This window comes from Pristis pectinata, chromosome 7, assembly GCF_009764475.1.
Source record: "Pristis pectinata isolate sPriPec2 chromosome 7, sPriPec2.1.pri, whole genome shotgun sequence".
Classification (NCBI taxonomy): Eukaryota; Metazoa; Chordata; class Chondrichthyes; order Rhinopristiformes; family Pristidae; genus Pristis; species Pristis pectinata.
The window spans coordinates 27,782,572-27,809,849 of record NC_067411.1 but is presented as its reverse complement, the minus strand read 5'-3'; the positions used below and the strand labels follow the sequence as shown (position 1 = coordinate 27,809,849).

General features: G+C 40.6%; 1 protein-coding gene across 1 annotated transcript; it reads left to right on the top strand.

The window, feature by feature from the left end:
* Window positions 1-158: 158 nt before the first annotated feature.
* On the top strand, window positions 159-25,143 carry rcl1 (RNA terminal phosphate cyclase-like 1). Its single transcript, XM_052020470.1, has 9 exons — window positions 159-324; window positions 4,168-4,239; window positions 9,015-9,190; window positions 11,880-11,954; window positions 12,948-13,072; window positions 15,239-15,364; window positions 17,714-17,870; window positions 20,156-20,259; window positions 23,752-25,143. Exons 1-9 carry the CDS (start codon window positions 189-191, stop codon window positions 23,897-23,899), a joined length of 1,119 nt encoding a protein of 372 aa, XP_051876430.1. The 5' UTR covers window positions 159-188; the 3' UTR covers window positions 23,900-25,143.
* Window positions 25,144-27,278: the final 2,135 nt, after the last annotated feature.

Genomic DNA, 27,278 nt, shown 5'->3' with positions numbered 1-27,278 from the left:
GTATTGGGCGTGGTTTAAGATCGGTGGGCGTGGTTTGGGTCAGACGGGCGGGTTTCCAGGCCAATGGGCGTGGTTTAAGATCGGTGAGCGTGGTTTGGGTCAGACGGGCGGGGTTCCAGGCCAATGGGCGTGGTTTGAGCCCGGTGGGCGGGGTTTGAGCCGGATGCACCACGTGCGCGGCCTGCAAGATGGCGGGCAGCAACCGGACCCTGTGCTGGGATGGAGCTCGGTTCTTGAGGATGCGGCTCACACTCGCCACCCTGAGTGGTCGTTCTGTGCGGATATCCGCTATCCGGAGCCAGGAGATGGAGCCAGGCCTGCGGGGTGAGTGCGCGGCCGGGGTGAGGGATCCGGGTCGGGGTGAGGGAACGGTGAGGGAGGGAGCGCGGTGAGTGACCTGGGCTGGGGTGAGGGAGGGAGCGCGGTGCGTTGGTCTCCTCACCGTGCTGTTCACTGCAGGCTGTACTCCATGTAGCTGCAGCGTGTTGTGACCTCCCGCTGGTGTCCCAGCAGCAACAGTGGGGGCACCCTCGGGAATGCTGCTTCCTGCCCCCCCCCCCCTAAACATTTCATTATAGAGCCTCCTGGCACACACCAGAAGGCTGGCAGAGCCTCTGCTCTGGGTTAGTGTGGCCGAGACTGAGGTTGAATAGTGAGAAGATTCATCTGTTTTTGCTTTTCCCCCGAGATCAAGTATTGTGAGGTGGGGTTACCTGAATGATTGGCGATGATTTTTGATAGACATAGACGACCTGGGTGTGTATGTAGGAGGTGCTGTGGTTATGTTTGCAGTTGGTGTTGTGGATGGCAAGGAGTCCTATACTACAGAATGATATTGGGTAGAGCAATGGTAGATGGACCTTAATCCTGATAAGTATGCAGTGATGCACTTTAGGAGGATTAATAAGTAGACCACAAGAAGGTAGGAGACACAAGAGGCTGCAGATGCTGGAATCTGGAGCAATACACAACATGCTGCAGGAACTCAGCAGGTCAGGCAGCACCTATCGATGATAATGGACAGTTGACATTTCAGGTCAAGTCCTGTCATCTGGCCACTTAGTCTTACCAGTCCAGATGAAGGATCTTGACCAGGAACATAAACTGTCCATTTCCCTCAAAAGGAATGATGGGTCCTTGGGGAGTATTGTGGAACAGAGGGGCCTTGGTGTACAAGGCTGTAAGTCCCTAAAGGTGGCAATGCAGGTAGATAAGGTGGTGAAGAAGGCTTACTGGATGTGACCTTTGTTAACAGGTATAGAATGAGTCTGAAGGTCTTTGTACAACTTAGTAAGGCCACAGCTGGAGTATTGTGTGCAGGTCTGTTCACCACACTAAAAAAAAGGATGTGATTGCACTGGAGAAGATGCAGAGGAGATTCATCAGGATGTTGCCTGGGATGGAATACCTAAGTTATGAGGAGAGACTGGGTTTGTTTTCCTTGAAGTGGTGGAGGCTGAGAGGGGACCTGATTAAAATTGTAGAAAATTATGAGGTGTAGATAGGGTAGACAAGATGAACGTTTCTCCATAGCAGAAGTATCTGTAATCAGAGGCCATAGGTTTAAGCTGATGACTAAGAGGGTTAGAGAGGATCTGAGGAAAAGTTTATTCTCCAGAGGGTGGTTGGACTCTGGAACACACTGTCTGAGAGGGTGGTCGAGGCAGGTACGAGCACTTAAATCACCAAGGTATAGTAGGCTATGGAGCAGTGCTGCTAAATAATGGAGGCTATTCAATTTGTTGTGTACTTGCCAGTGTTTTAAATTAACAGTCTGATTCGACCTGTTGCTGTCTTTGTTCTGTTCTCTTTTGCCCAGGAAAAAAAAATGATCAGTTTCAATTATTTGTCCAGTTGCCTTTACTAGGCACTGCTTTCCAGATTGCAACAATCTACTGTATCAAAGAAAATCTCATCTCATCTCTCTTGCCTTTTTAGCCAATTAATAAAAGTGTTCTGTGTCCTCTCTCACTGTAAACACTGAAGTACTTATATTCTTGTGTGGGTTCACTACCCCTGGGTGAAGAAATATCTTCTCATCTCAGTCCTAGCTGGCCCATTATTTTGAGGTTATGACTGCTGGTTCTAGACACCACATAAACAATTTTATATCTCGCCAAGCCTTGTCAGAACCTTTGTTTCAATTAAATCACCTCACATTCTTCTAAACTTAAGGGAGTGGATGCCAAGTCTGTTTAATCTGCCCTTGTAGGACAATCGCCACATCCCAGAAATGATCTAATAAACTTTTGTTGTAGTTCCCACGTCACAAGCATATCCTTCCTGGAGTAGGGACAACATACCTGTACACAGTATTTCTGGTATGGTCTTACTGTGGCCCTATGTAATTTCAGCAAGACAGCTTTGCTCATCTACTCAGGATTCTCTTATAATAAAGGGCAAAATATAATTTGCCTTCCCACCTGTATATTAACTTACAGTGATTTTCACAGAGGCTGGTAGATCTGTGGAATTCTTTGCCTCTGAGAGTTTTATACTGACATTTCATGATTTTGAGCTTCTATAAACGAGCCTTGATGTTGGATCAGGGAGAACAATTGGTCTTCTTTAGTCTCTTCACATGACTGGTCCCATACCATTGTGCTCTTTATATATTGGCATGTTTCCAAAGATCAGTGCCTAAAAGTTCTGGAAATTAGCTTACTGCTTCCCTGATGTCAAGTTTATTGTCATAGGCATACATACACAGGATATAAGTACGATAAACATTAGATTTTTGCAATGTAACTGCACAGCACATTACAAACATAAGTTAACATAAATTATACATAACTTGCATGATAAAACAATAGTAGTGTAAATTGAGTCCTCCTATAATATAATTGGAAGTCCAGCTAATTACATTGTATCTCAAAGTTTAACAGTTATGGTGGAGAAGAAACACATTCTTATGGTGTTGTATGCAAACTCAAGTTTTTTGAAAAGAAAAACTGCTCTGTCATTGGACAAAACGCTTAATATATTTCACAACAGAAATAATATGCCCATTACATAATTGTTATCTATTGACCTTGGTTATTGCCATAATAAATTGTTTTATGAAGTATCTCATGATTCAGGAATGCTCATTTTAAATTTCCAGTGCAGGCAATGCAATTTGATATTAAAATGTTGCCCTTCAGGTTTGGGAACTGCATGCTGCTGATATTTTCTGCTATACATTTCCAGGGTGGATTTGGTTTGCAGATGTTTTTATGTAAGGAATCAATAGTATTACACAAACCAATGATAGAAAATTGAAATCCACTATGTTAACTTATAATTTCAGCCTACAACATGTTTGTACTGAAATAAAAACACAGATGTCACTTAAATTTAAAAATTACTTTTTGAGGGCCTTTGCTGTTCTGCTGAGAATCTTGTGCACTAGCTACGCAACTAGAATTCAATACTGTGTTCATAAAGGACCCTTGTGACTGGGGCATTCCCAATCTTGAGATCAGGCCAATCTAAATGTACAGCTAAAGGACCTGACGATGGATAGGATTGGTGTTGGAGAACTGGTATGTTCTGATGAAGATCATGGACCTGAAATATAAATTCTATCTCTCCCTCCACTGGTGCTGCCCAACATGCTGAGCATTTCCAGTATTCTGTTTTTATTTCAGATTTCTAGCGCCTGCAGTAACTTGCTTTAGTTTTTGAGGTTTACGAGATGCCAATACAAATAATGGTGTCTGTCTTTATTTGAGATGACCAGAATTAGAAATTTTTACTTGTCAAAGGAGTTGGTATTAGTTTGTTATTAAGATATATACCAAGATACAATGAAAAGCTTTTTGTTTGTGTGCCATCCAGACAGATCATTCCATATATAAATACATCAAAGTAACGATTATAATAAATGAGTAAATTATAATGAGTCGATTTGCTGAGAACAGCTCGCAAAGAGTCGTTCCCTTGACCTGTCGAAATCTCACTGGCAACCAGAGGCTTGTGCAAGAGTTTAAACAGGCATAATGTCATGCATTATGTACACAGGGAGCACTTCATGGAAGCTCTGCTGCAGGAACACCAAGTTTTATGTATAGAGTGTATTGAAGCAATTTAGGCAAAGAAGCATTTATCTATATCTAAAAAAAATCTGTATTTTAAATTGTTTTATCATATCCAGGTATCTTTATGTGACTTTCTTTATACTTCCAGACTTCGAAGCAAGTTTTATTCGGTTAATGGACAAAATAACAAATGGCTCCCGAATTGAAATAAATGAAACTGGTGAGTTTATTTCTCTGAACAATGTGAGGTTCTTACTCCCATATAGGTGATAAATTATAGTGGGCACAAAAATACATCAGAATCAGTAAGCTTTCATTATGTGAAATAATGTAAAATGTATCTGGCAGTATAGGTGTACAATTTATTTTGAGGACCTTGTTCTCTCAGTTAACAACAGTGATACTTCTTTCCTTGTTTAAAAAAAATCTTTCAATGTGAGCCATAAATAAGTGTGGACTTTGGTTATTCACTCAGTATTCATTGCTGTCCTCAGCTTGGGCTTGGGGATAGAAGTTGCCCCTCTGACCAAAGCTCACAGGACTTGAACTTCAGGCATTGGCTGACACAAGGGCTGAGAGAAAGGAGGCCTTTGGACAAGACATCAAACGGCTGTTCCACCTGCTTTCTCTGCATATCAGAATCAGATTTATTATCACCGACATATGATGTGAAATTTGTTGTTTTGGGGCAGTAGTACAATGCAAAGACTAAAATCTATAAATTACAAAACTAATTAGTGCAAACAAAAAGGAACAACGAGGTAGTGTTCATGGAAATCTGACGGAAGGGAAGAAGCTGTTCCTAAATCATTGAGTGTGGGTCTTCAGGTTCCTGTATCAACTCCCTGATGGTAGTAACAAGAAGAGGGCAAGTCCCGAATGGTGAGGGTCCTTCCTGATGGATGCCACTTTCTTGAGGCACCCCCTCTTGAAGATGTCCTTGATGGTGGGGAGGGTTGTGCCCATGATGGAGCTGGCTGAGTCCATAACCCTCTGCAGCCTCTTGCAATCCTGTGCATTGGAGGCTCCACACTAGGCTGTGATGCAACCAATCAGAATGCTCTCCACCATACATCTATAGAAATTTGTAAGAGTCTTTGGTGACATACCAAATCTTCTCAAACTCCTAATGAAGCAGAGCCACTGGCATGCCTTCTTCAAGATTACATCAACATATTGGGCCCAGGATAGATCATCTGAGATGTTGACGCCCAGGAATTTGAAGCTGCTCACCCTTTTCACTGCTGACCCCTCAATGAGGACTGGTGTGTGTTTTCCAGACTTCCCCTTCCTGAAGTACACTGTCAGTTCCTTGGTTTTCCTGGCATTGAGTGAGAGGTTGTTGTTACGATACCACTCAACCAGCTGATCTCTCTCATTCCTGTAAGCTTCCTCATTGCCACGAGGAAGATTAATGTTATTTGATTGCCCACCCCTCATTCTCCTTGTGAAGGTAGTCCTTCTGATGAAGGCACTCCCACAGTGTTGTTTGTTGGGAATTCCAGGATTTTGAGTTCAAGTGACAATGAACAATGATTATACTGTATTTCCAAGTTGGGATAGTGTGTGATTTGGAGGAGGACATACAAGTGTGATGTTCCCATGTGCCTTGCTGCCTTTGGACGTGGAGGTTCCGGGCTTGGGAGGTGCTGTTGGAATTGCCGAGGTGGGCAACTGCACAGCATTTGTGGATGGTGCACATTGCAACTGTGGTGTGCTGTTGGCAGGTGGAATGAACATTAAAGGTAGTGGATGCCATGTCATTCAAGAGGGCTGTTTTGTCCTGGGTGGTGTCAGGTGTTGGAGCTATATTAAATTGGACAAGTGGAAAGTATTCCATTCTACTCCTGGCATGTGGATGTTGGAAAGGCTTTGGGGCATCAACTATGACTCGTTCACCGCAGGACATTCAGCTTCTAATCTGTGCTTACAGCCAAAATATTTGGCTGGTCCATTTAAGCTTCTGGTCAGCAGTGACCCCAGGATGTCAATCGTGGGGGCAGACTTGTTAAAGTGGTCCACAAACAATTAAGCAGAAATCCCTTAATTCTGAACTGCAATAATTTGACTGTAACATGTTTAACCTGGTGCAACAGACAGTCTGCTGGAAGAACTCAGCAGGTCAAGCATGCAGGGTTTCATCCTGAAACATCAACAATTCCTTTCCTCTCACAGATCCTGCTCGAACTGCTGAGTTCTTACAGCAGTTTGTTTGTCACTCCAGATTCCAGCATCTGCAGTCTCTTTTGTCTCCTGGGTTTATCCTTGTGACCGCCTCCAGAACTCTGAGTGGAAGTGTTCTGCCAATATCTTCACTTAACTCTGCACATCCTGAGTGTCAACTTGGCTCAGTCAGTACTGTCCTTGTTCTTCAATTAAGGATTACACCCAGAGTTTCAGCTAATGATCTGAGGTGACACTTTAGTTCAGAACTTGGGATGACTTGCTGAACTGAGCCTTGAATGAATCCTGGAGATCTGCATTGAGGAGGGGCTTTGACCTGTCGCTTACATTGTTCCTTCTGCAGCAGATTCATTGCAGAGCAAGTAGAGTGATCATGCCTATGTGCTTGCTTATGTAATGACAGAGCACTAAAATTGACAGGATGCTTTTCAAAAAAGTGCCATAAGAAGGTACCTTTTCTTATTTTATACCTACGTAAGTATATAAAGCAAACATTGCCAGCTTTGACTTTGAATTCCTCCTTTGTGATCGTGTCAAATTCCACTTTTTGAAAAACTCTTGTACTCAGGCTACACAGTTTCATGAATATCCTTCTGAAATTATAGACGATACCCAGGATATGATCTTGGATAAATGAAATACATGTTTATTTGTAACACTTGTTCTTAATTCCATAAAGGATGCTTAAAATATTTTAGTACTGAGTGTGAACCAAAAACAAAATATAGTTCCCAGTTTACAATACTTAGATACAAAATACACTGTCACTGACGGTAATTAAAAACTGATAACCATTTTCGATTTGCATTATTGAACATTTCAAAATTGGCTTAACTGCTTTGATAATCTGAGGCAGACTTGTTACAGTGACCCTCATTCAGTTTAAGAATCCTTATTGCCAGACTTCACTTTCCTTCAGAAATATTCCAGATATGAACCAATACTAGAACAAATTTAGTTTGAGATATTTTGTTAATGTCATTGGATGCTTTTTAAATATGGGGATTTCTTCTTTCTACAGACAGATTCAAGCAAAAATACCATTTGTTTCAATGGAAATTAAGTCAAAGAACCATTGAGGGTAGCACTAGAAAGTGCCAGTTGACAAAAAGCAATCATCAGTTCTAAATTGAATTTTGGTTTCAAAATTGAAATGCATTAAGATGCAGTAATAGAATTTAACTCTCAATCTTCATTGAAGCTAAGTGTATGGGTATATATGTTTTTAATTTAAAGAGAATAGGTATTGTAAATGAAGAGGGTTTTATTTTAAAGAAAAAGGAACCCACCAAGACTGAAGGCATGTTTATCTTTCAACTTATTCCTTTTATCTGTCTGCAGTGTCTCTGAAGTATTTCTTTGTATTTCAACCATTATGTTTCATGTTGCCATTTCTACCATTTATCTACCTCCTGTTCTCATCGAGGATCTTTCTACTACTTGGTTCTCTGTGTGTGTTTTCTTGTTTTGTTAGTTTATTAAACATTTGGCTTCTGTAACATTTTGTAGTCCTGTGGGAGACTCTAAAAATGAAATGCAATTTTTTTTTTGCCTGGCAAAGTAGTTACTGAAGCTCGCGGCACAACTTTTCAGTACTGTGGCCCTGATTGGCAATTGAACAATTTGATTTGATGACTAATTTTGACCTGATTGGTTTATTACAGTCACATTTACCGAGGTACAGTGAAAAACTGTTTTGCATGCCATCCATACAGATCATTTCTTTACAACTGTGCATTGAGGAAGTTCAAGAGAAAACCGTAACAGAATGCAGAATAAATGGTTATAGTTACATAGAAAGTGCAGGCAGACAATAAGGTGCAAGGCCATTATGAGGTAGATTGTGCGGTCAAGTGTCCATCTTTTCGTATTGGGGACTGTTCAGTAGTCTTATAACAGTAGGATAGAAGCTGCCCTTGCGCCTGGTGGTGTTGTTTATGGTGGAGATCCATATTACTTTTTGATGATTTTAAAGCACATATTTGTGGGCAGAAGGACAGAAGCTGGAAAGCTTTGCTCTCCCTCCTCTTTATTACTGTTGATCTGGAAGCACTTGAAATGATGATGTTCTTCGCCAAAAGTGGAGAAGAGGGCTCATTTCCCAAATGTTAATCTCCCTCACTTCATTGTAATAAATCAGCAACAGTTTTCCTGAATCTGGGATGCTTCTCCTATCTGACACCAGTTGGGTCATGGAGCAGCCAGGTGAATTTGAGAGTTCTCACCATGTACCTGACTCTTAGTAGGAGATGTGACCCATTATCTATGTCCAGTATTTAACCTTCTGTTTTGTGGTCCATTGTGTATCAAATGCACTGCTTCATGGTATTCACTAGCTTTTCTAACTTATTCAGTGCGCTTAATATTCCTGTATTTTGCCTGTCATCCAAGGCCATTGCTGATAAAGTGTACAACATGTTTTCCCCATTGTCTGGCTAAACTGGGACTTGGCAACAGTGCTCTGAGGTTTTTTTTTCTCCTTTGCTTTTCACTCTTCTTAGCAAACGTGGGAAAGCTTGTTTGATGGTTTTCCTTGATAATGTGGCACAGTTTGGAACTTAGTGATACATGAATGGGACACATGAGTTCATCTACCTTGACATAGCAATACATATATATGCTTGCATTGAACATGGAAAAAAACATTTCTGATGAAGGGTCTCAAACCTGAGAGGTTAATTGTTTCTCTTCCCATCGATGTTGCCTGACTTGCTAAATTTTTCCAGCATTTTCTGTTTTAATCTCACATTGAACATTATTTGGTAATTATTTTGAATGACTCATTTAAAGAAGTTACTTTGCTTCTTTCAGGTACTACGCTGTATTACCAACCAGGTCTTCTACATGGAGGAACAGTTGAACATGATTGCCATCCTCAACGTTCCATTGGTTATTACCTAGAAGCCTTGCTCTGCCTAGCCCCATTTTGTAAGCGACCACTAAAAGCCATCTTGAAAGGTGTCACCAATGATCAAATGGATCCCTCAGTAAGATAATTTTAAGAGAAATTTTAATTGCTATTTGACCCGTTGATGATAATGGTAGTTTGAACTACTTGCTGTAAAGAATTTGGCTAACATTGACATGTTTTTCCAGTTTTGTTTGCAAGATCAGCGCTTATTGTGTATCCCTAGTTGCCCTAAGGTGGTTGGTTTTGGCTCTTGTTGAACTGTTGAAGGTTTGAATAGCTTGTTAGCCTACTTCAGAGGACAGATATGGACTCTGCTGGGGTCATGTGGTGGCCAGACTGGGTAAAGTAGCCTTCAATGAAGAAAATAACAAAGGGTTGGGATTTTCCAATGTTGGTAGCTTTGTGGGCACTTTTATTGATACCAACTCTATATACAGATTTTTAATGCATTCAAATTCTCACATTGCTATATTATGATTAAAATTTGTTCTCTGATCTATGAGCTTGGGTCTTTGGTTTATTTGCCCATTACACTACTGTACCTCGGTTTGTCCATGGCATTTGGTTCTTTTGGCTAGGAGCCTACTTTTCCATAATCTTTAAGATGTCAACCAGTCATGATCCATCATCTCAAGACCTGGCATATCCTTCGTTCTACCATTGCTGTTAAACCAGGGGATCAACCTCAGTTGAACAAGTGGAAAAGGACCTACTGGGAGCAGCACCAGGCATACCTAAAAATGATGAGGTGAAAGCCCAGAGAAACTGCAATACAGGACTACCTGTATGCTAAACAGCATGCAAAAGACAACTAAACAATTTCCTAACCAATGGATCATGTCACAGTTGTGCTGTCCTACCATATCTAGTCATGTATGGTGAGGAACAATTGGTTGAAATAAAAAAAATTGGAGCCGCTGCCTCACAGCTCTAGCGAGTCAAGTTCAATCCTAACCTCTGGCGCTGACTCTGTGGCATCTGAATGTTCTCTCTGTGACCACATGGGTTTCCTCCAGGTGCTCCAGTTTCCTTCTACATCACAAAGATGAGCTCATAGGGTAAACTGGGCATGTGAGAGAGAGAAAATGGGTTACAAGGAAATAAGGATTGATGTAATTGCTCTAGGTTCAGGTAGAAGTGCTGAATACAGTAAAACTCTGATAATCCAGCATCCTTGGGACTTGGTGTTGGACTTGCAGGGTTTTTTAAATTATTGGGTGTTCCTCCTATTACCCCAACACATGCTGATTTATCCTTAAAGTCTCTTCAAGGTATGCTAGCTTTGAAGAAATTTTCCTTTTCAGCATCTGTTGCTGCTCTTGATATCATGATGGCAATTGATTGAATGTGGCTTCATGCTGCCTGGTAAAGCTGAAATCAATAGGCATCAAAGGGAAAAAAAAGTCAAAGTCAAGTTTATTGTCACATGTGCAAGTACATTATTGCAAGGGTGCAGTGAAAAACTTACTTGCAGCAGCATCACAAGCACATTGCATCATCTAAGCAGCATTCACAAGAAAAACAAATTAAACATAAATTATACACAATTTTTACAAGAAACAACACAACTAGATAAAAATAAAGTCCATTTTCGTGCAAGGTGGTCATAGTGTTGCTAAGCTGTAGTGAATAGGGTTTTTCCAGTTATTTCAAGAACTGAATGGTTGAATCCAGCATTTGGAGTTGCGTCTTACAGAAAGGAAGATTATTGTGGTTGTTAGAAGTCAATTGTCCCAGCCCTGGACATCAGTACAGAAACTGTGCCTTTGGGAACCGCACCAAAGTTGTACACCATCCTGAGTTGGAAATGTATTGCTGGGCTTTCATTGTTGTTGGGTCCAAATCCTGGAACTTTTGATCCAACAGCACAATGGGAGCAACTTCACCAGAAGGATAGCTGCAGTTCAAAGCAGCAGCTCATTACAACCTTCTCAAGGAAAGTGGGGATGATCAATAAGTGTTTGTCCTGTCAGTGACATCCAGATCCTGAAAGTTAGTGTTTAAAATATCTATGGCCTTGCTCTGGCTTTCTTTATAACTCCCTACACACTAGAGAGCCCAGTACTCCCCAACTCTGACCTCTTGTGGATTTCCTTCATTATTCCATAGTCAGTCATGCTTTAGCTGTCGGGACTTCCTTCTCCACCTCTCCCCCTTAAGACAGTAATTAAAATCCTCTTCTTTGACTTAACATTTGTCACTTGGTCTAAATGTGTTCTTGGCTCATTGCCAGTTTTTAATATCCAACTCTCTTGTGAAGGGCCGATGAATCTTTTACCATTGTAAGCACCGTATAGTTGCAGACTATTGTCTATATGTCAAAAGACACACACTTTAAATCTTTTTTTAATAACTCTGCATTTTTGATCCAAGAATGTTTTATGCTGGAGGATTGTGGTAAAAATGCACCAGTTGGTTGTTTTTTTATCTTGTTTTTAAAAAAAAAAGCAAATTTTCAGAATATTTGAAGCAATGTATACGTAGTTTTTCTTAAGTCAGAGAAAGTACAGGTCCTTGATGCAATGTTATGAGTGGTCAAAAGAATATCTCCTGATCTTTTCAAATTGAATTTGCCTTTTTTTTTAATTTCAGCTATCTTTGTTAAATTCAGCTGGCAGTGGCAAAAGATGAGACTTTTTCTCTTATTTATACCAACTGAATTTCTGATGTGTACTGGATATACTATCTGGGCCATTACTGCACATCTGTATAGATTCTGGCTTTAATATTAATTTCAATACAATTGTTCCTTGTGTTCCTGTTAGGTGGACACTCTAAAAGCTACAGCCCTGCCACTAATGAAGAGATTTGGTATAGATGGTGAAGGTCTTGAGCTGAAGGTAAGAAATGCTCCCTGATGGTGTATTTCTTTGACAATGGTGGTTACTGTTTAATGTAATTTGTTAACTTGTGATGGATTGGAGCAACAATTGGAAATTATTGAAGAGAGAATTTTTCTACCACAGCAGAAAATAAATGCTGTTAATTTTGAGTACCAATTTTGTGCAGCTTTTACCCACAGAAATGTGTAGAGTACCTTTTGGTTACTTAAAAAAAATTAAAGGATGTTTTCAACCAAAGTTATAAAATAAATTCAAACCATTGGATTAGACTCCAAATTTGTGGGACATTCCATATTGATATTTTAATGCCTGCACTGTTCTTGAAATTGCGATGGCCAAAGTACATGGTAACTGTTGTATTTGAATAGAAATGGCTGCTTCCTGTGGTGCTAATATTAATGGGAGTATACCATGCTGTTGGAGCACTTTGCAGTTGATAGATAAGAACCATCCCTTGAAAGGATGATGCACTTAAGTTTAAGTGTACTACTACTATTGTATTTACAAATACAAAATAAAGGGAAAATACTTGCACTAGAATTCACTTAAAGATTATCTACAGACCCAGTGCATTTTGCTTTATGATTTATGGAGGTGCCATTTGTCAAGGTTCTTCTTATTTCTATAGATCATATTTTCTATAGTTGTCTTCATCTTCCTCTGCAGAATGTAATGTCTCCTTTTAAAAACAGTTGCCATTTATAGATATATGCAAAATCATATTTTCCATCAGATAAAAGTTGCCTTAAAGGAGTGGATTTTTTTCTCAATCCCCCCCACCCACAAAAATCAAATTTGGGCTCAACTTGATAACTGCCTAAATGGATAATCAGAATGATTTTGCTGAAGTGCAAAAAAAAAAGAGCATTCAATATTGATTTTTTTCAAATATAACTGTTACAATCTCTGTCTAATTGTCAAGAGAATTACGTTGTTGCCTGAGTTGCTTGTAATTATTAAACCTGTGCTATTGCTTGCTTGCTTGAACAGATAGTCCGGAGAGGAATGCCTCCTGGTGGAGGAGGTGAGATTATCTTCTCGTGCCCAGTGCGACGATTTTTGAAGCCCATTCAGTTAACAGACTCTGGCAAAATTAAACGGATCAGAGGTGTGGCGTATCCTTTCACAAAGAGCCTAGTCAGTCGAAACCTTATTTTCATTCTTTACTTAGGCCCAATGCTTTTGAGGAGAGGAAGGGGAGAAGAACTTGAGTTTCAGACACATCCATCTTTTAAACTTGTGTTTACATAGAGCCCTTCAGCTTCTCAGGACTTTGCAAAATGCTTCCTAGCCACTGAGGTACTTATAAATTGTAGTCACTGTTTTAATGTTGTGTAATGTAGTCAATTTGCATAAAGCAAGGTTATCCCAATAACAATGAGGCAAATAACCAATCTCTGTGATAAAGTTGAAGTAGGGATGGATATACACTGAGAGGTTCTGAATGTTAATGGGACTTTTCTGGCCACCTGAGAAGACAGATGGGCGCAGTTTGACAATAACTTCAGGAAGACATTTTCCTTATTCCCAAGTGTAATTTCTCTTATCTCAGTCTGCAAGGGACCCACATTAACTTTAGCTGATCTTTTTATTTTTAGATATCTATACGTAGTCTTAGAATCTGTTTTCATGTTTCTCACTAGACTACTCTTGTGTGCTTCTTTCCCTTTCATATCAATGCCTTGATCCTCCTGTAATGAATTCCTAAATGTTCCTGATCATTGGGCTTCTTTAAATGTTAGCCATTTCCTTTTTACTGCCATACCTTTTATTAGAACCTAATAAAAATTATGGCAGTCGACCACAGGAACAAGCCCTTTGGCCCACCATGTCTGTGCCAACCATGATACCAAATTAAACTAAACTTATCTGCCTGCACAAGATCCATATCCCTCCATTCCCTGCACATTCATGTGCCTGTTATTGTAGTTTCTCTTGCCAGCATTGCCAACTTATGCTTCATTCCTTCATAGTTTGCTTTATTTAGATTTACAAACCTAGTTTTAGATTGAACTGAACCACAAAATTCTGCTGTATTGTGTTCAGTTCCCTAAAAGCCCCTTAACTGCCAGGTTGTCAATTAATCATTTCTGATTACAATTTTAGATATAAAATAGTCTGTTCTCTTGTTGCTTCTTCAATGTACTGATCTAGAAATCCATCTGTGATGCACTGCATATATTCAGCTTCCATGCTATTACTATGCACTTGGTTTGCTCTATACATAACCAAAGTCCCCATGATCATTGTATTATGTTTATTACTTGTACCCCTAATTTCCTGTTTCTTTTTATTTAAACACTGCCATGCATTGGGGTCTGGATGGTACTCCCACCAATGTTTTCTGCATCTTGCTGTTTCTTACTCCACGCAAACTGATTCTGCCTCCTGATTTTCCATGCCACAATCCTTCCTCTCAACAGTCTTTGTTCTATTCTTTAATACTTTGGCTTCCCAACCTCCTTTTCCATTTACTGTTCTAAAAGGATCCTGGAATATTTAATTCCCAACTTTGCTATCATGTCTGTGTAACGGCTATTAGATCGTACCCAGTTATTTCTATTTGTGCCATTAATTCATCTTGTTACACTGCTGCATGCATTTAGATGAAGAACATTTAATTTTATCTTTTTTATTTTGCTAGTTTTATCTGGCTGTGACTCTAATTTGATGTATATGTTTGTTTAGTCTAAATCTTCCTGACAGACTCTGGTTATCATTACCCATTTACTACCCAGCACTATAGGTTTGTTCTTTAACTTTCTAAACTTTTCCTCATTAGAACCACCTCTCCAGCCAAAGTTGCTATTTAATTTAAAGCCTTATCTACAGTCGTGGTTATTCAGTTTGGGTCTCATCCTGATTCAAATGAAGCCCATCCAAATAGCTCCCCCTTACTTCAGTATTGGTGTCAATGCTTCATGACTCAACTCATTTATCCCACACAGATCTTTGAAACACACATTCAATTCTTTGATGTTATTCACCATATTCCAATTTGCATTTGGTTTGGGTATTAATCCAGAGATCATTACGTGGTGTGGTATTGGTTTATTCAGTTTGCAGTTCCTTGTGGAAACAGCTTATTGGACCCACAGAGGTCAGAAAGGGTAAAGTGGAAAGTGAAGAAAGTTATAATTTTACAGATATTAATAGTATTTGAACCATAAATTACTTGAAGTACAGGTGAAGTTTTTGTTATCCAAAGTGAATCAAAGCTATAATCTCGAGTTGATTTCAGTGTTTGTTGCCGTGTAATTTTCCTTCACTGAGAACTACAGGTACTCTGTCAGGGTGTCTCCACAGATGGCCAATAGAATTGTTGATTCAACCAGAAACATTTTAAACAAGTTCATACCAGATATCTACATCTACACTGATCATATGAAAGGAGCAAATTCTGGAAAGTGAGTCAATCTGATGCAGTGGGCACTTCGGCTGAAATTTAAGGTTGAATTTCAAAAATGCTCATCAAAGTTCTTCATGACTTTTGTTGAAATGCAGTGGATGATAAAACTAAAATGTTCTGATTATTGTTGCTTTAGTGCAATTAAAACTTAAAACAGCATTTAATTTAGTATTTGAAAAGAAACTACAAATGCCGGAAATCTGAAATAAAAACAAAAAATGCTGACAATACTTAGCAGGCCAAATGGCATCCATGGAGAAAGAAACAACGTTAACACTTTAAGTCAATGACCTTTATGTAAATTCTGGCAATTGACCTGAAGTATTAGATGTATTTTGTTTTTGCCACACATGCTGCCTGATGGCTGAGTAGCTCCAGCATCTTCTGTTTTTTCATTTGTCTTAACATTTTGTTTTCCTTTACACTAGAATCTTTCTACTGCATTGCTGTTGTGTGACAGAGGTTTAAAAATGTGGTTGTAACTTTTCTCTATAACTGTTTATCTATACACTGGCAGTGTATTGCCTGAAATGGGTGGATTTTCTTGTCTCAGGGTATAGGCTTTTCCTCTTTGTTTAATTCCATTGCTTAAATTCCAATGTTGGACAACACTTCCTTAACTTCTTTGCAGCAAAAGTAGTGATCCTCTGGGAAGCGGAGCAGAACTCAACTTGCATTTTTTTTTTGCAATTCAAGCCTGATTTATAATCTCTGTCAACCACTAACACTTAGTCTAGACCACTTTTGTTGTTTATTTTTGCCTAGATTGTTATAATATGCATATTGGGACAGAGGAGATGGAAACTAAAAGCAGTCAAATGTAGGATGAAGGCACGAGATTACAGATGCTGGAAATCTGGAGCATCAAACAAAGAAGCTGGAGAAACTCAGTGAGTCAGGCAGCATCTATGGAGGGAAATGAACAGTCAACGTTTCTGGTTGAAACCCTTCATCAGGACTGGAAAGAAAGGGGGGGATTGTGAAAGTTATTATATTTAAAAAATGTGGATGGAAGGGGTGGAGCAAGAGATGGCTAATCATAGGAGGATCCAGGTGATGGGGGTGATAGGAGGTGAGGGAGGGAGGAGAGTGGGAATGATGTGAGAAGGTGGGAGGTGATAGGTGGAAGTGACAAAGGGCTGAAGAAGATGAATCTGATAGGAGAGGACAGTGGAGCCTGGAATAAAGAGAAGGAGGTGGGGAGGAATGTGTGGGTGATGGGTAGATGGAGGAGGGGAAAGAGAGGGTGATGGGGACTAGTGGAATCAGGAGGAAAAGAAGGGGAGTGGTTATCAGGTGGAATATGAGTGTTGTTCCTCCAATCTGTGTCTAGACGACCAGGCAGTGGAGGAGACCATGGACAGACATGTCAGTGTGGGAATGGGAAGTAGAATTTAAATAGCTGGCCACCGAGAGATCCGACTGATGTGGTGGACAGATTGAAAGTGCCCGACGAAGTGATCCGCCAATCTGCTTCGGGTCTCACCGATGTAGAGGAGGGAGCACCAGATGCAATAAATAACACCCATGGATTCACATGTGAAGGACTGTTTAGGGCCCTGAATGGTGGTGAGGGAGGAGGTGTAGGGGCAGGTGTAACACTTAGCACGGTTGCAGGGATAAATGCCTGGAGGGGGATCGGTGGGGAGGGATGAACAGACAAGGGAGTCAAGGTGAGAGAGATCCCTGCAGAAAACTGGGAGGGGAGGGGAAGACGTGCCTAGTGGGGGGGAATCCTGTTGGAGATGGCGGAAGTTGCGGAGAATGATAAGTTGGATGCATAGGCTGGTGGGGTGGTAGGTGAGGGCAAGGGGAACTCTATCCCTGTTATGTCTGGGAGGGGATGGGGTGAGGGCAGATGTATGGGAAATGGAAGAGATGTGGGTGAGGGCTCCATCGATAGCAGTGGGGAAGAAACCTGGTTTTCTGAAAAAGGAGGAGATATCAGATGTTGGATGAAATCCCTACTACCTTGCCTTAGCTGTTTCATTAATATGAAGGAGGCACTGGGAGGCATGTTCCTTTTCCTATGCAGCTTAATGTGTCAGATGCCGACCTGGAGATAGTATTAGAGAGAAGTAGGTTGTGTAGAATTAGACAATTGGCTCTCTAGCATAATTTTAAACTATGCTAAACATTAAAGATGAGAATGTTATCTAGATATAAAATCATGCACGTGTTCTTGTGGCATTTTAAAATGACAATACTCCAGGCTAATATGAAGTAAAGGACTTTATTTTCTCAGAACTTGTCTGTGCCTTGAATTGACGTTCTTGTAGCATTTTCATGTTGAAGTGTGAAACATGATCTGAAATCTGAGACAGATGAGAATGTGATTATATCTTAGGTCCCCGGGTTTTGGCTTGTCTTTGGTGGCTGAAACAACAAATGGAACATTGCTGAGTGCAGAGCTGGTTTCAAATCCTTCAGGCCAAGGATCACCTGTCTTGCCTGAGGACCTTGGGAAGAACTGTGCAAAGCTGCTTTTGGAAGAAATCTACAGAGTAAGTTTCTGCTCAAAATGCTTTGAGGGTCCTCATTTCAGAATTGGCATTAGGGAGGGGAGTGCAGGATAAATATGGAAAGTATTTAGCATAATACATAGCTGTTTGCTAGCTGTTAGCTCCAATCAGCCTGCATGACTTGCTTTCAAATCTTTAAATTGCATTTCAATAATAACATCTTGGTTTCTGCTTAAGGCTGAGATCCACGCATGAATTTATTTAATGGTATCGAGTAATGGAGCAATATGGCACGGACAGAGGCCCTTCAGCCCAACAAGTCCATGCCAACCATGTTATCCACCTAGCTAGTCCCAATTTCCTGCATTTGGCCCAGATCCCTCCAGTCCCCTCCCTCCATGTACCTATCCAAGTGCTTCTTAAATGATACTATTGCACCTCCCTCAACCACTTCCTCTGGCAGCTCTTTCCGTATACTCATCACCTTCTGTGTGAAAAGGTTGCCCCTCAGGTCCCTTCTAAATCTTTCCCCATAGTTTTGGACTCTCCTACTCTGGGGAAAGGACTTAGCATCCACTTTATCCATGCCCCTCATAATTTTAAACACTTCTATAAGATCGCCCCTAATTCTCCTATGTTCCAAGGAATAAAGACCTAGCCTGGCCAACCTCTCTCTATGACTCAGGCCCTCTAATCCTGACAACATCCTCGTAAATCTTATCTGCACTCTTTCCGGTTTAACCATGTCGTTTTTATAACGGTGACCAAAACTGTACACAGTACTCCCAAGTGCAGCCTCACTAACGACTTGTACAACTGCAACCATAATGTCCCAACTCCTATACTCAGTGCCCTGACTGATAAAGACCAGTGTGCTAAATGCCGTTTTCACCATCCTGTCTACCTGTGTTGCTGCTTTCAACGAACTATGCATTTGTACTCCTTGGTCCCTCTGTTCCATTACATTCCCTAGTGCCCAACCATTCATAGTATAAGTCCTATGCTGGTTTGACTTTCCAAAATGCATCACCTCATATTTATCTGTATTGAAATCCATTTGCCACTCCTCAGCCCACTTTCCTAACTGATCAAGATCCCCCGTAATCTACGATAACCTTCGCTATCAACAACAATAGATTGGCTTGTATTTTTGCAGTAATATATGACTGTGTTATGAATTTTTTGGATTATTCTTGAGCCGTAGGCATTGCAGACAAGGCTGGCGTTGTGTGGCTCATCCCCAGTTGCTCTGAAGAGGTCCTTCGCCCTCCTTCAGTTTTTAATCCTCCTTCCTTTTGTTACTTGAGATGTAAACCAGTTTCTGTTCTGGGGTTCTAACCCAGGATAAGAGCATTTCATCTTAGTGTGACACCTGGAGTACACACATTAATTAGAAGAGTGCAATTTGTTGCACTAAATTCATAACTTTAGATATTTATCTAGCAGTCTCTTGATGTGCATTACCTGGTGATTAATGGATAGGGGGCTAGAGCCTCGTCATCATATGACCAAAATATTACAGAGGAATTAGTTATCCCATCTGTGTTTTCTTTTGCCTTAATGCAGCTAATTGGCTTGCTTGGCCATTAGAGAGCATTTAAGGGTGAACCACATTGCTGTGTGTTTGGTGTCCCATGTAGACCAGATCAGGTAAGGATAGCAGGATCCCTTCTCTGAAGGATGCTAATCCGAATGGCTTTTTATGACAGTTCAGTCAGTTGTTGGTCATTATTACTGAGATTAGTTGTGGTTTATTTTTAATTCCAGAGTATTCTCCAAATTTTAATTCCACAGCTTCCGTGGTAAAATTTTGACACGCATCTCTTGATTTTTAGTCAAGGCGCCTGGGTTACTCATCTTGTAATAAAAGCTGCACCACTATCATATCCTTTCAGTAGGAATTTAACTTCAGCCTGGATGCAGTGCATTAAATGTTGTTGGTTTATAATTTGTTTGAAGAGTAAATTGGCCATTGGGACGAACTTATCCTCATCTTCAAATGTGCAATGGTATATTTCACCTCGGCCTAATGAAAGCCTTGATTAAAGGTTTCACCTTAACAGAACAGCACTCCCTCATTACTGGGTGCAGTATTAGTTTTGATTATTGCACTGCATGTTGATTATCATCTATGGAATAGACGGTGTCAGTAAACAATGCTGGAAGAGAGTCTGTTTTGACGAACATTAGTGGGACTAGCTTCAGTTTTATTGTGGTGTGTTCTCTAGAATCAAGCATGGAATTCTGTGTACCACTTCAATTTTAGATTTCTTTCTAAAGTAATGTTGGTTGTTTGTGACTTGCTTTATTTTTCTCTGTTTGTACAGGGTGGCTGTGTGGATTCAATAAATCAGAGTCTGGCCCTGCTGTACATGACCCTTGGACAGCAGGATGTTTCAAAACTTCAGATAGGTCAGCTGTCCCCTTACACGTAAGTGAATGCCTCATAATGCATTAGCATGACACAGCAGTGTACTTTGTGCAGGTGGATCAGTTTGCTTCTGGTGTTTTCTTGTTTTGGCTTTCAAAATGTTCCCTCAGCTGGAAATGTGGAGATTGGAAGGTCTGTCCTTTTTCAGTTATCATGGTACCGGTGCTGTTTCTTCAAGAGGTACAGTACTGTGATAACTGAAGAGTGACAGTGCCATCACAAGACTGCTGACTCTGGAAGATTACTCTTCTCACACCTCGGGATGTAACGTTGTCAGGGAAATGTCAGTGTGGCAGGCTTCTCGGCCGGGAGCAATTTCTCCTTTCTCTGGTTTGAGATGTTCTGAAATTGTGAAGTACACTATGCAAATGCCAATTGCTTTAGGTTTGCACTTATGGTAAGCAGGCTGGGGTAACTCCACTGACTGGAAAATGTCATATTTCTGGATCAGAAACAGACTTGATGTGCAGACGTTTTTAAAAAAAAAGTTGCAGAATATTGTGGTACATTTTCTTAAGGAACCCAGTCCATTGAAATAAATACCAAAATGCAGTGAACCCAACAAGAAGCAGAGGAGAACGAGTTGCTGCTTGCAGTGACATGTTATGATCGAGAATGCAGTACCTGAGATGGAGGTTAAAGTAGAATCAGTAGTAACTTGTAAATGGGAATTGGATAAACACTTGAAAATGAAAGAGTTGCAGGGTAAGAGGAAAGAAAGATTGCAACAGAATGGTGGGCAATATTGATAATTGGGTGGTTTTTCAAAGAATCAGTTTAGCTGCGCACACTCCAATCTATAGGTTTCTTTGCTCCTGTTCCAGTATATTGCTAAAAGTATGTCATATGTAAGGTTTGCTGTTAGGTTATTGGTCATCGAGTGTTACCAAGGAGTAAATAATTTTCCAGTACACTTCCAAATTAAATAAAAGCAAAAGTCCACTTGTGCAGAAACCCATATCATACTTCTGTATTAATCATTGATAGATTCAAACCAGTTATTCTGTGCACATACTGAATTAGCATTCTGATATTGTAGATTAACGCTGAAATATCTTGCATTAGAAAATTGAAGGGTCATACATTATCTGACTAATAGTTATATGTCTCAGTTGGTCATACATTTATGGCTTTAATTTGCCAAATATATCTGCTCTTCATTGGCCATTCTGAAGGTAAGCCACACTCAGCTGCACCACAAAGGGACAAAAAGCAGTAATGGGCAGTTAGGCAAGCTTGCACCAGTGTTTCAGTTGAGAGATGGGGAGGGAATGGTAGGAGTCAGTGCTGGAGAGGGAGTATGTTACATTAGATTCTTTTTCTCTTTTGAATTGTAAATGTTTTGCAATAATGGAGCCAGTCTATGTTCCTCAAATGTTCTGTTCAAGCCATTTTGTCCTTTTGAAACCAATGCAAGAAATATCAAGCTTTGAGACACCATTTTGCCTAACACCTTTACCAACATTACAGTTGTGGACCTTCACAAAAAAAGGCAATTCAGCCCTTTGAGTTCATGCCCCATGAGAAAGAGTTGCAGAGAATAATCCCAGATCTTGGCTTGTGGTCTTGTAGGTCGTGATTCTTTGAAAAAAGCCACCCAGTTAGCATTACTGTCCACACTCCATGCAACTATTCCTTCCCTTTATCAGTAGTAACTTGCAAAAGGGAATTGGATAAATGCTTGAAAAACAGAAGTTACAGGATAAAGTTCTCATTCAGGTCATTTTTTTTCCTGTCTTCTCTTCAGTTCCACTGTTGGGTGAGAATATTTTTCCTTTGTTCACTTCTAACCTTTCTACTATTAACTTTAAATCCCTGTCCCTAATTATTAACCTTTCTGCTAGGGGAAATAGAAGTTCCTATTTGCCCTAACTAGACCTTGTAAATTTTATACACCATCATTAAATCTCCCTTCGGCCTCTCACCTGTTGTAAAGAAAACAAAGCAGAGCCAAGATTTCCTTTATAACTAAATGCTTCCAACCCACAAGATCCTTAAACCTTCTCTACCCTGGCTGCTACTGTTCCAGGCTGCAAGTGATTTGGCCAGAACTGCACATACTTCTTCAGTGTGCTTTTGAAATGAAATCACTGATTTTTGAATCCTACCCCTCAGCCATTACAAATAGAATTACTTTTGTTTAGACTTTTCTCTCTGCTCTTTCTGCAGCCTTCCCTGCTGGTTTGGCTTTGCTTTAAGGCCCATGGGAAGGTGATTCTGCTCTCTGCTGTGGGTTCTAGTGAAGGATTTCTATCTGGTTGGTTTTTTCCTGATACAGAATTCTGCTACCACCTTCTTCCATGTTAGGCTGCAAAGTCTCCTTTGTTCTTGCACAGATGGTTTAGTTCTCATTTCAGGTTCACCATTTAGTAGTGAGAAATTAATAATGCAACAGGCACTGATTTTTATCTTGTGATTTATAACATTTGTGCCTCATCACAGTTCTGGAACATTTGTTTTATTAAAATTGTGTTTTTGGTGCTTGTTAGAAATGAGGCTTTGTTTATTTCTCCAGACTTCTGACATCTTGCTCTGAAATGTGGAATAAAGGCATGTTTGGTTTATACAGTTTGCTGTGAGGATTGTTTATATCCCACTGCTGCAGAAATCCAGGGAGATTCCGCATTCCATTGCTGGCATAGGCCTGAGCTGGTGGTGGTATCTACCACCCTGTGGCTGTTCCTGTGTTGTTCGGCAGACGACTTGTTGGGCTAGCACAATCTCCTTCTGCAGGCTCCCTGAATTCCAGGCTGGGAAGCCTGTGGGCTGAGCTGGGGCCAGGTTAAACTTGGTGCAAGTACAGCAGCCTCATTCAAAGCAATGTGCAGAATTGGCTGCTGGGAGAAATGCACAGCATTTTTTTATTGTTAGTTTCCACGTCTTAAATTGTTCTGTGTGAATGTTTTTTCTTAGTGATATAAATGTAAAGCATTCTTTATCTTTTCTAACTTTTTAAAAAACTTGTCCAAAGTCTTACTAAATGTTTGAGAGTCCACCAGCATTTAATATCTATGATCACACTGACAGCTTGTGATGCTAGGGTTTGTAGGGACAAGGGGGTGCGCTAGGCTCTCAACAAAAGACTACACCCAGGACCACACTGAAACAAAGATGGAGAGCCCTTGATTTCTGGGCAAAGGAAGGTCTGCCTCATTTAACTAGTTGTTTAATAGATACTTCAGTTAAATCAGAGGAACACTGATGAACATTTATTTGGAAGGACTGCTTTTAAAAAAAAAAGTAATGGAGAAGTTGAGAATGGAGAAATTTGTTTTTAGTCTTAATGCATTTACCTTTGACTAATTGTCCTGCTGATGCCCTTATTTGGGATGTTCTTTTTCAATGGCTCTGAGTTTTATATTCATAGTCCATCCAACAAGTCAGTTGGATGAAATGTTGAGATTATGAGCCATATGTTTATCCTAGTATGATAGTAAAACAGCAGGAAGATGGCATACCTGAAATATGTGTGACTTTTACATTTCTTTAAAGGATTGAGTTTCTGCGTCATCTGAAGAGCTTCTTCCAAATCATGTTCAAGATTGAAACTCAGCCGATGGAAGAAGGGAAAGGTGGAGAGAAAGTACTAATGACTTGTATTGGAGTTGGTTTCTCTAACATCAGCAAGACTGTCATGTAGCAACAACCACTGTCACATCTGATGTGTTTGGGGTGGTTATTTTTATATTAAAACATCGGAAAATCTTCATCCAGAAAAGTTTGTCTAAAAAATTTTATACACTGAGAAGAAATGGTGTTCTTGCAGAACCTCTGAAAATGACAATACTTTTCTGAAAAGCCCTTGAGATCTTGAAGGACCAAGAACAGAAGTAGGTCATTCAACTGGCTCAATTTGTTTTGCCATAGCTCCATATGTCCCAATACCTTCACCCAACAAAAAGTGATCAGTCTTAGTTTTAAAGTTTTTTTTAACCAATATACTCTCACATTTTTGGCAGCGTGGGGGTGGGTGGTGGCTGTGGGGGAGAGGTTTGGGTTGGGAGGAAGGATTGGAGTTGAGAGACCTAATATTCCAGAGAGTTCTTTGTTAACTATTTTGGGGAGAAATTCTCTCTGACATTACTCCTGGTAAGGCCAGCTCTAATTTTATGGTTGTCCTCCCTTTTTCTGAACTTCACCATTGGAGGAAATGCTTTTTTTTAATCCACTGTAAATCCTTTAATTATCATATCATCCTTAATTTTCCAATCTCATGGGAATTGTTGAATTGCTTTATACAGAGAGCCAGGTGGTAGAAATTCAAAGGTTTATTCAGCACCGAACAGTGCAGTTACACTTCTTGGATAATTCTGAGTCTTACTCAAAAACAACTAACAAAAAAAATGCGTGCATCAGTTGGTATACTTAATTGGCACTCCCTTTTTGTCTCATTGGTTACTAGCTTGGAGCTGTCAACCAGAGATTGGTCCCTTCTTGTGGTGTGGTTATGACCCATCTCATTGGTTTGGTTCTTGTGCACATCCCTAGGTGTAGCTGGGCCCCCAACTCACTCCTACGCGCTGGCTTGCTCCCTGCGGCTAGATCAATCTTGCAAGGTCCCCGACGGTGCATCTGCCGGACATCCCTTCATTAGGTGCACGGCAACCGCGAGCCATGCTTATTAATGTTAACCCTATCAAGAATACCAACCTGATTTGTGCAGCCTGCACGCAAAATTTAAACTCATTAGTCCTGACATCATTTTGGTAAATCTGCATTTTTGAAGACTTTAACTAAATGTACAAATAATCATGTTTTTATGTTTTGTCATCCCTATCAGGTTAAAATGAGGATATTGCATTCTGATTGGAGTATACTAAATTATATGTTGTAATAATACTGTGATAAAGTGTTTTTTGTAATAAAATTTCCTGTTTATTTGTAATCCTTCAATATTTGCTCAATTAAAATTCAGTCAGACTTGTGGTTGAGTCACTGCTGATAATGTCACTCAGCAGCACAGGATAGAACAAGGAACAGTGCAGCACAGGAACAGGCCCTTTGGCTGACATCTGTGCCACCACAATGCCAATCTAACCAATTCCATCTGCCTGCACATGATTGATGTCCCTCCATTCCTGCTGTTCATGTGCCTCTCCAAATGCCTTTCAAATGTTGCTATTGTACCACCTCCCCGGCATTACGATCCACACCATCTTAAACAAAAAAAACTTGCCTTGTACATCTTTAAACTTTCCCCTTCTCAATGTAAACTGATGCCCTCTAGTATTTGTTCCATCCTGGGAAAAAGACTTTGACTATCTACACTTCTCATAATTTTACAAACTTCCATCAGGTCACCATTCAGCCTCCCAGCACTCCAGAGAAAACAATCCAAGTTTGTCCAACCTCTCCTTATAGCTAATACTCTCTAATCCAGGCAACATCCTGGTGAACCTCTTCTGCACCCTCTCCAAAGCCTCTATCATTTCTGTAATGCAGTGGCCTGAACAGCACACAATACTCCAAATGTGGCCTGACCAAAGTTTTACGTAGCTGCATCACGACTTCCCAACTTTTATACTCAATGCCCTGGCTGATGAAGGCAAGCATGCCGTTCGCTGCCTTTACCACCCTGTCCACTTAGGTTGCCACTTTCGGGGAGCTATGGACTTGCACCCCAAAATCCCTCTGTACATCAGTGCTTCTTAGGGTCTCGCCAGTTACTATCTACTTTCCTCTTGCATTTGACCTCCCAAAATGCATCTGCTCATCTTTTACAAAAAAGTAAACAGTAATTGGTGTGTAACTGGTAAACAGCTGGACAGCTTCATTTCAAACAGAAGGTCACCCTATTATAGAAAAGACATGGTTAAACTGGAAAGAATGCAGAGAAGATTTACGAGGAGGTTGCCAGGATGAGAGGGCCTGAGTTATAGGGAAAGGTTGGCCAGGCTAGGTCTTTATTCCTTGGAATGTAGGAGAATGAGAGAATAGAAGTATTTAAAATTGAGGGCCATAAATAAGGTGGATGATAAGTCTTTTCCCCAGCATAGGGGAATCCCAAAACTAGCAGTCATAGGTTAGGGTGAGAGGGGAAACATTTTAAAGGGACCTGAGGGACTACATTTTCACACAGAGAGTGATGAGTATACAGAACGAGCTGCCAGAGGAAGTGGTTGAGGCAAGTACAATAGTAACATTTAAGAAGCACTTGGATAGGTGCTTGGAGGAATACGGGCCAAATGTAGCAAGTTGGGTGGGCACTGGTTGGCATGGACTGGTTGGGCTGAAGGGCCTGTATCTGTGCTGTATGACTGTATGAGAAGGGCACGGCTCTTGGTTTTGTGGAAGACTTGTACTGAAAATAATGGAGCACCAACTACATCAGGATTATGTGGAAGTTGGCTCGCTGTGTTGAAGCTGGGGGAGAAGGACCACATGCCCTAACCCCACCTTCCAGCACTTGATCCCTCACCCTGTAGATCACCTCTTCCAAGTACACATCCATGGGCTGAGGGGTTCTGGCTGTCCCACTCTTTCAGGCAGTGAGTTTCAGACTCCCAACACTAGGTGAATGTTTCTTTGCCTATCTCTATCAATTACTTTAAATTTCTGCCCCTTGTTTTTTACCCCTTTGCTTAAGGTAGGTCCTCCCAAATTACTTATCTAGGCCCCTCGTGCTTTTGTACACCTGAATTAAATCATTCTTAGGCACCTTTGTTTCAAAGAAAATAACTCCAGTTTGCCAATCTGTTCTCGTGGCTAAAATATTGCAGTCCTGGTAACATCCGTGTAAATCTCTGCAGCTCCTCCGGTTGTGAATACATCTGTCATGTAGAGACAAGAACTGAATGCAGTACTCTAGCTATGGCTAACAAGCATTGTCTGTAGTCCTCACATAACCTTCCTGCTCTTCTGTGCCTCGGTTAGCATCACTCACTTTAACTACAACATTTAAGGATCTGCGTACATAGGCTCCAGTGTCACTTTGTTCTTCCGTACTTCTCAATATCTTCCAATTTATTGAATTTCCATGCCCTGTTGAATCTCCCCTCTCTGGAGACATGATTTATCAC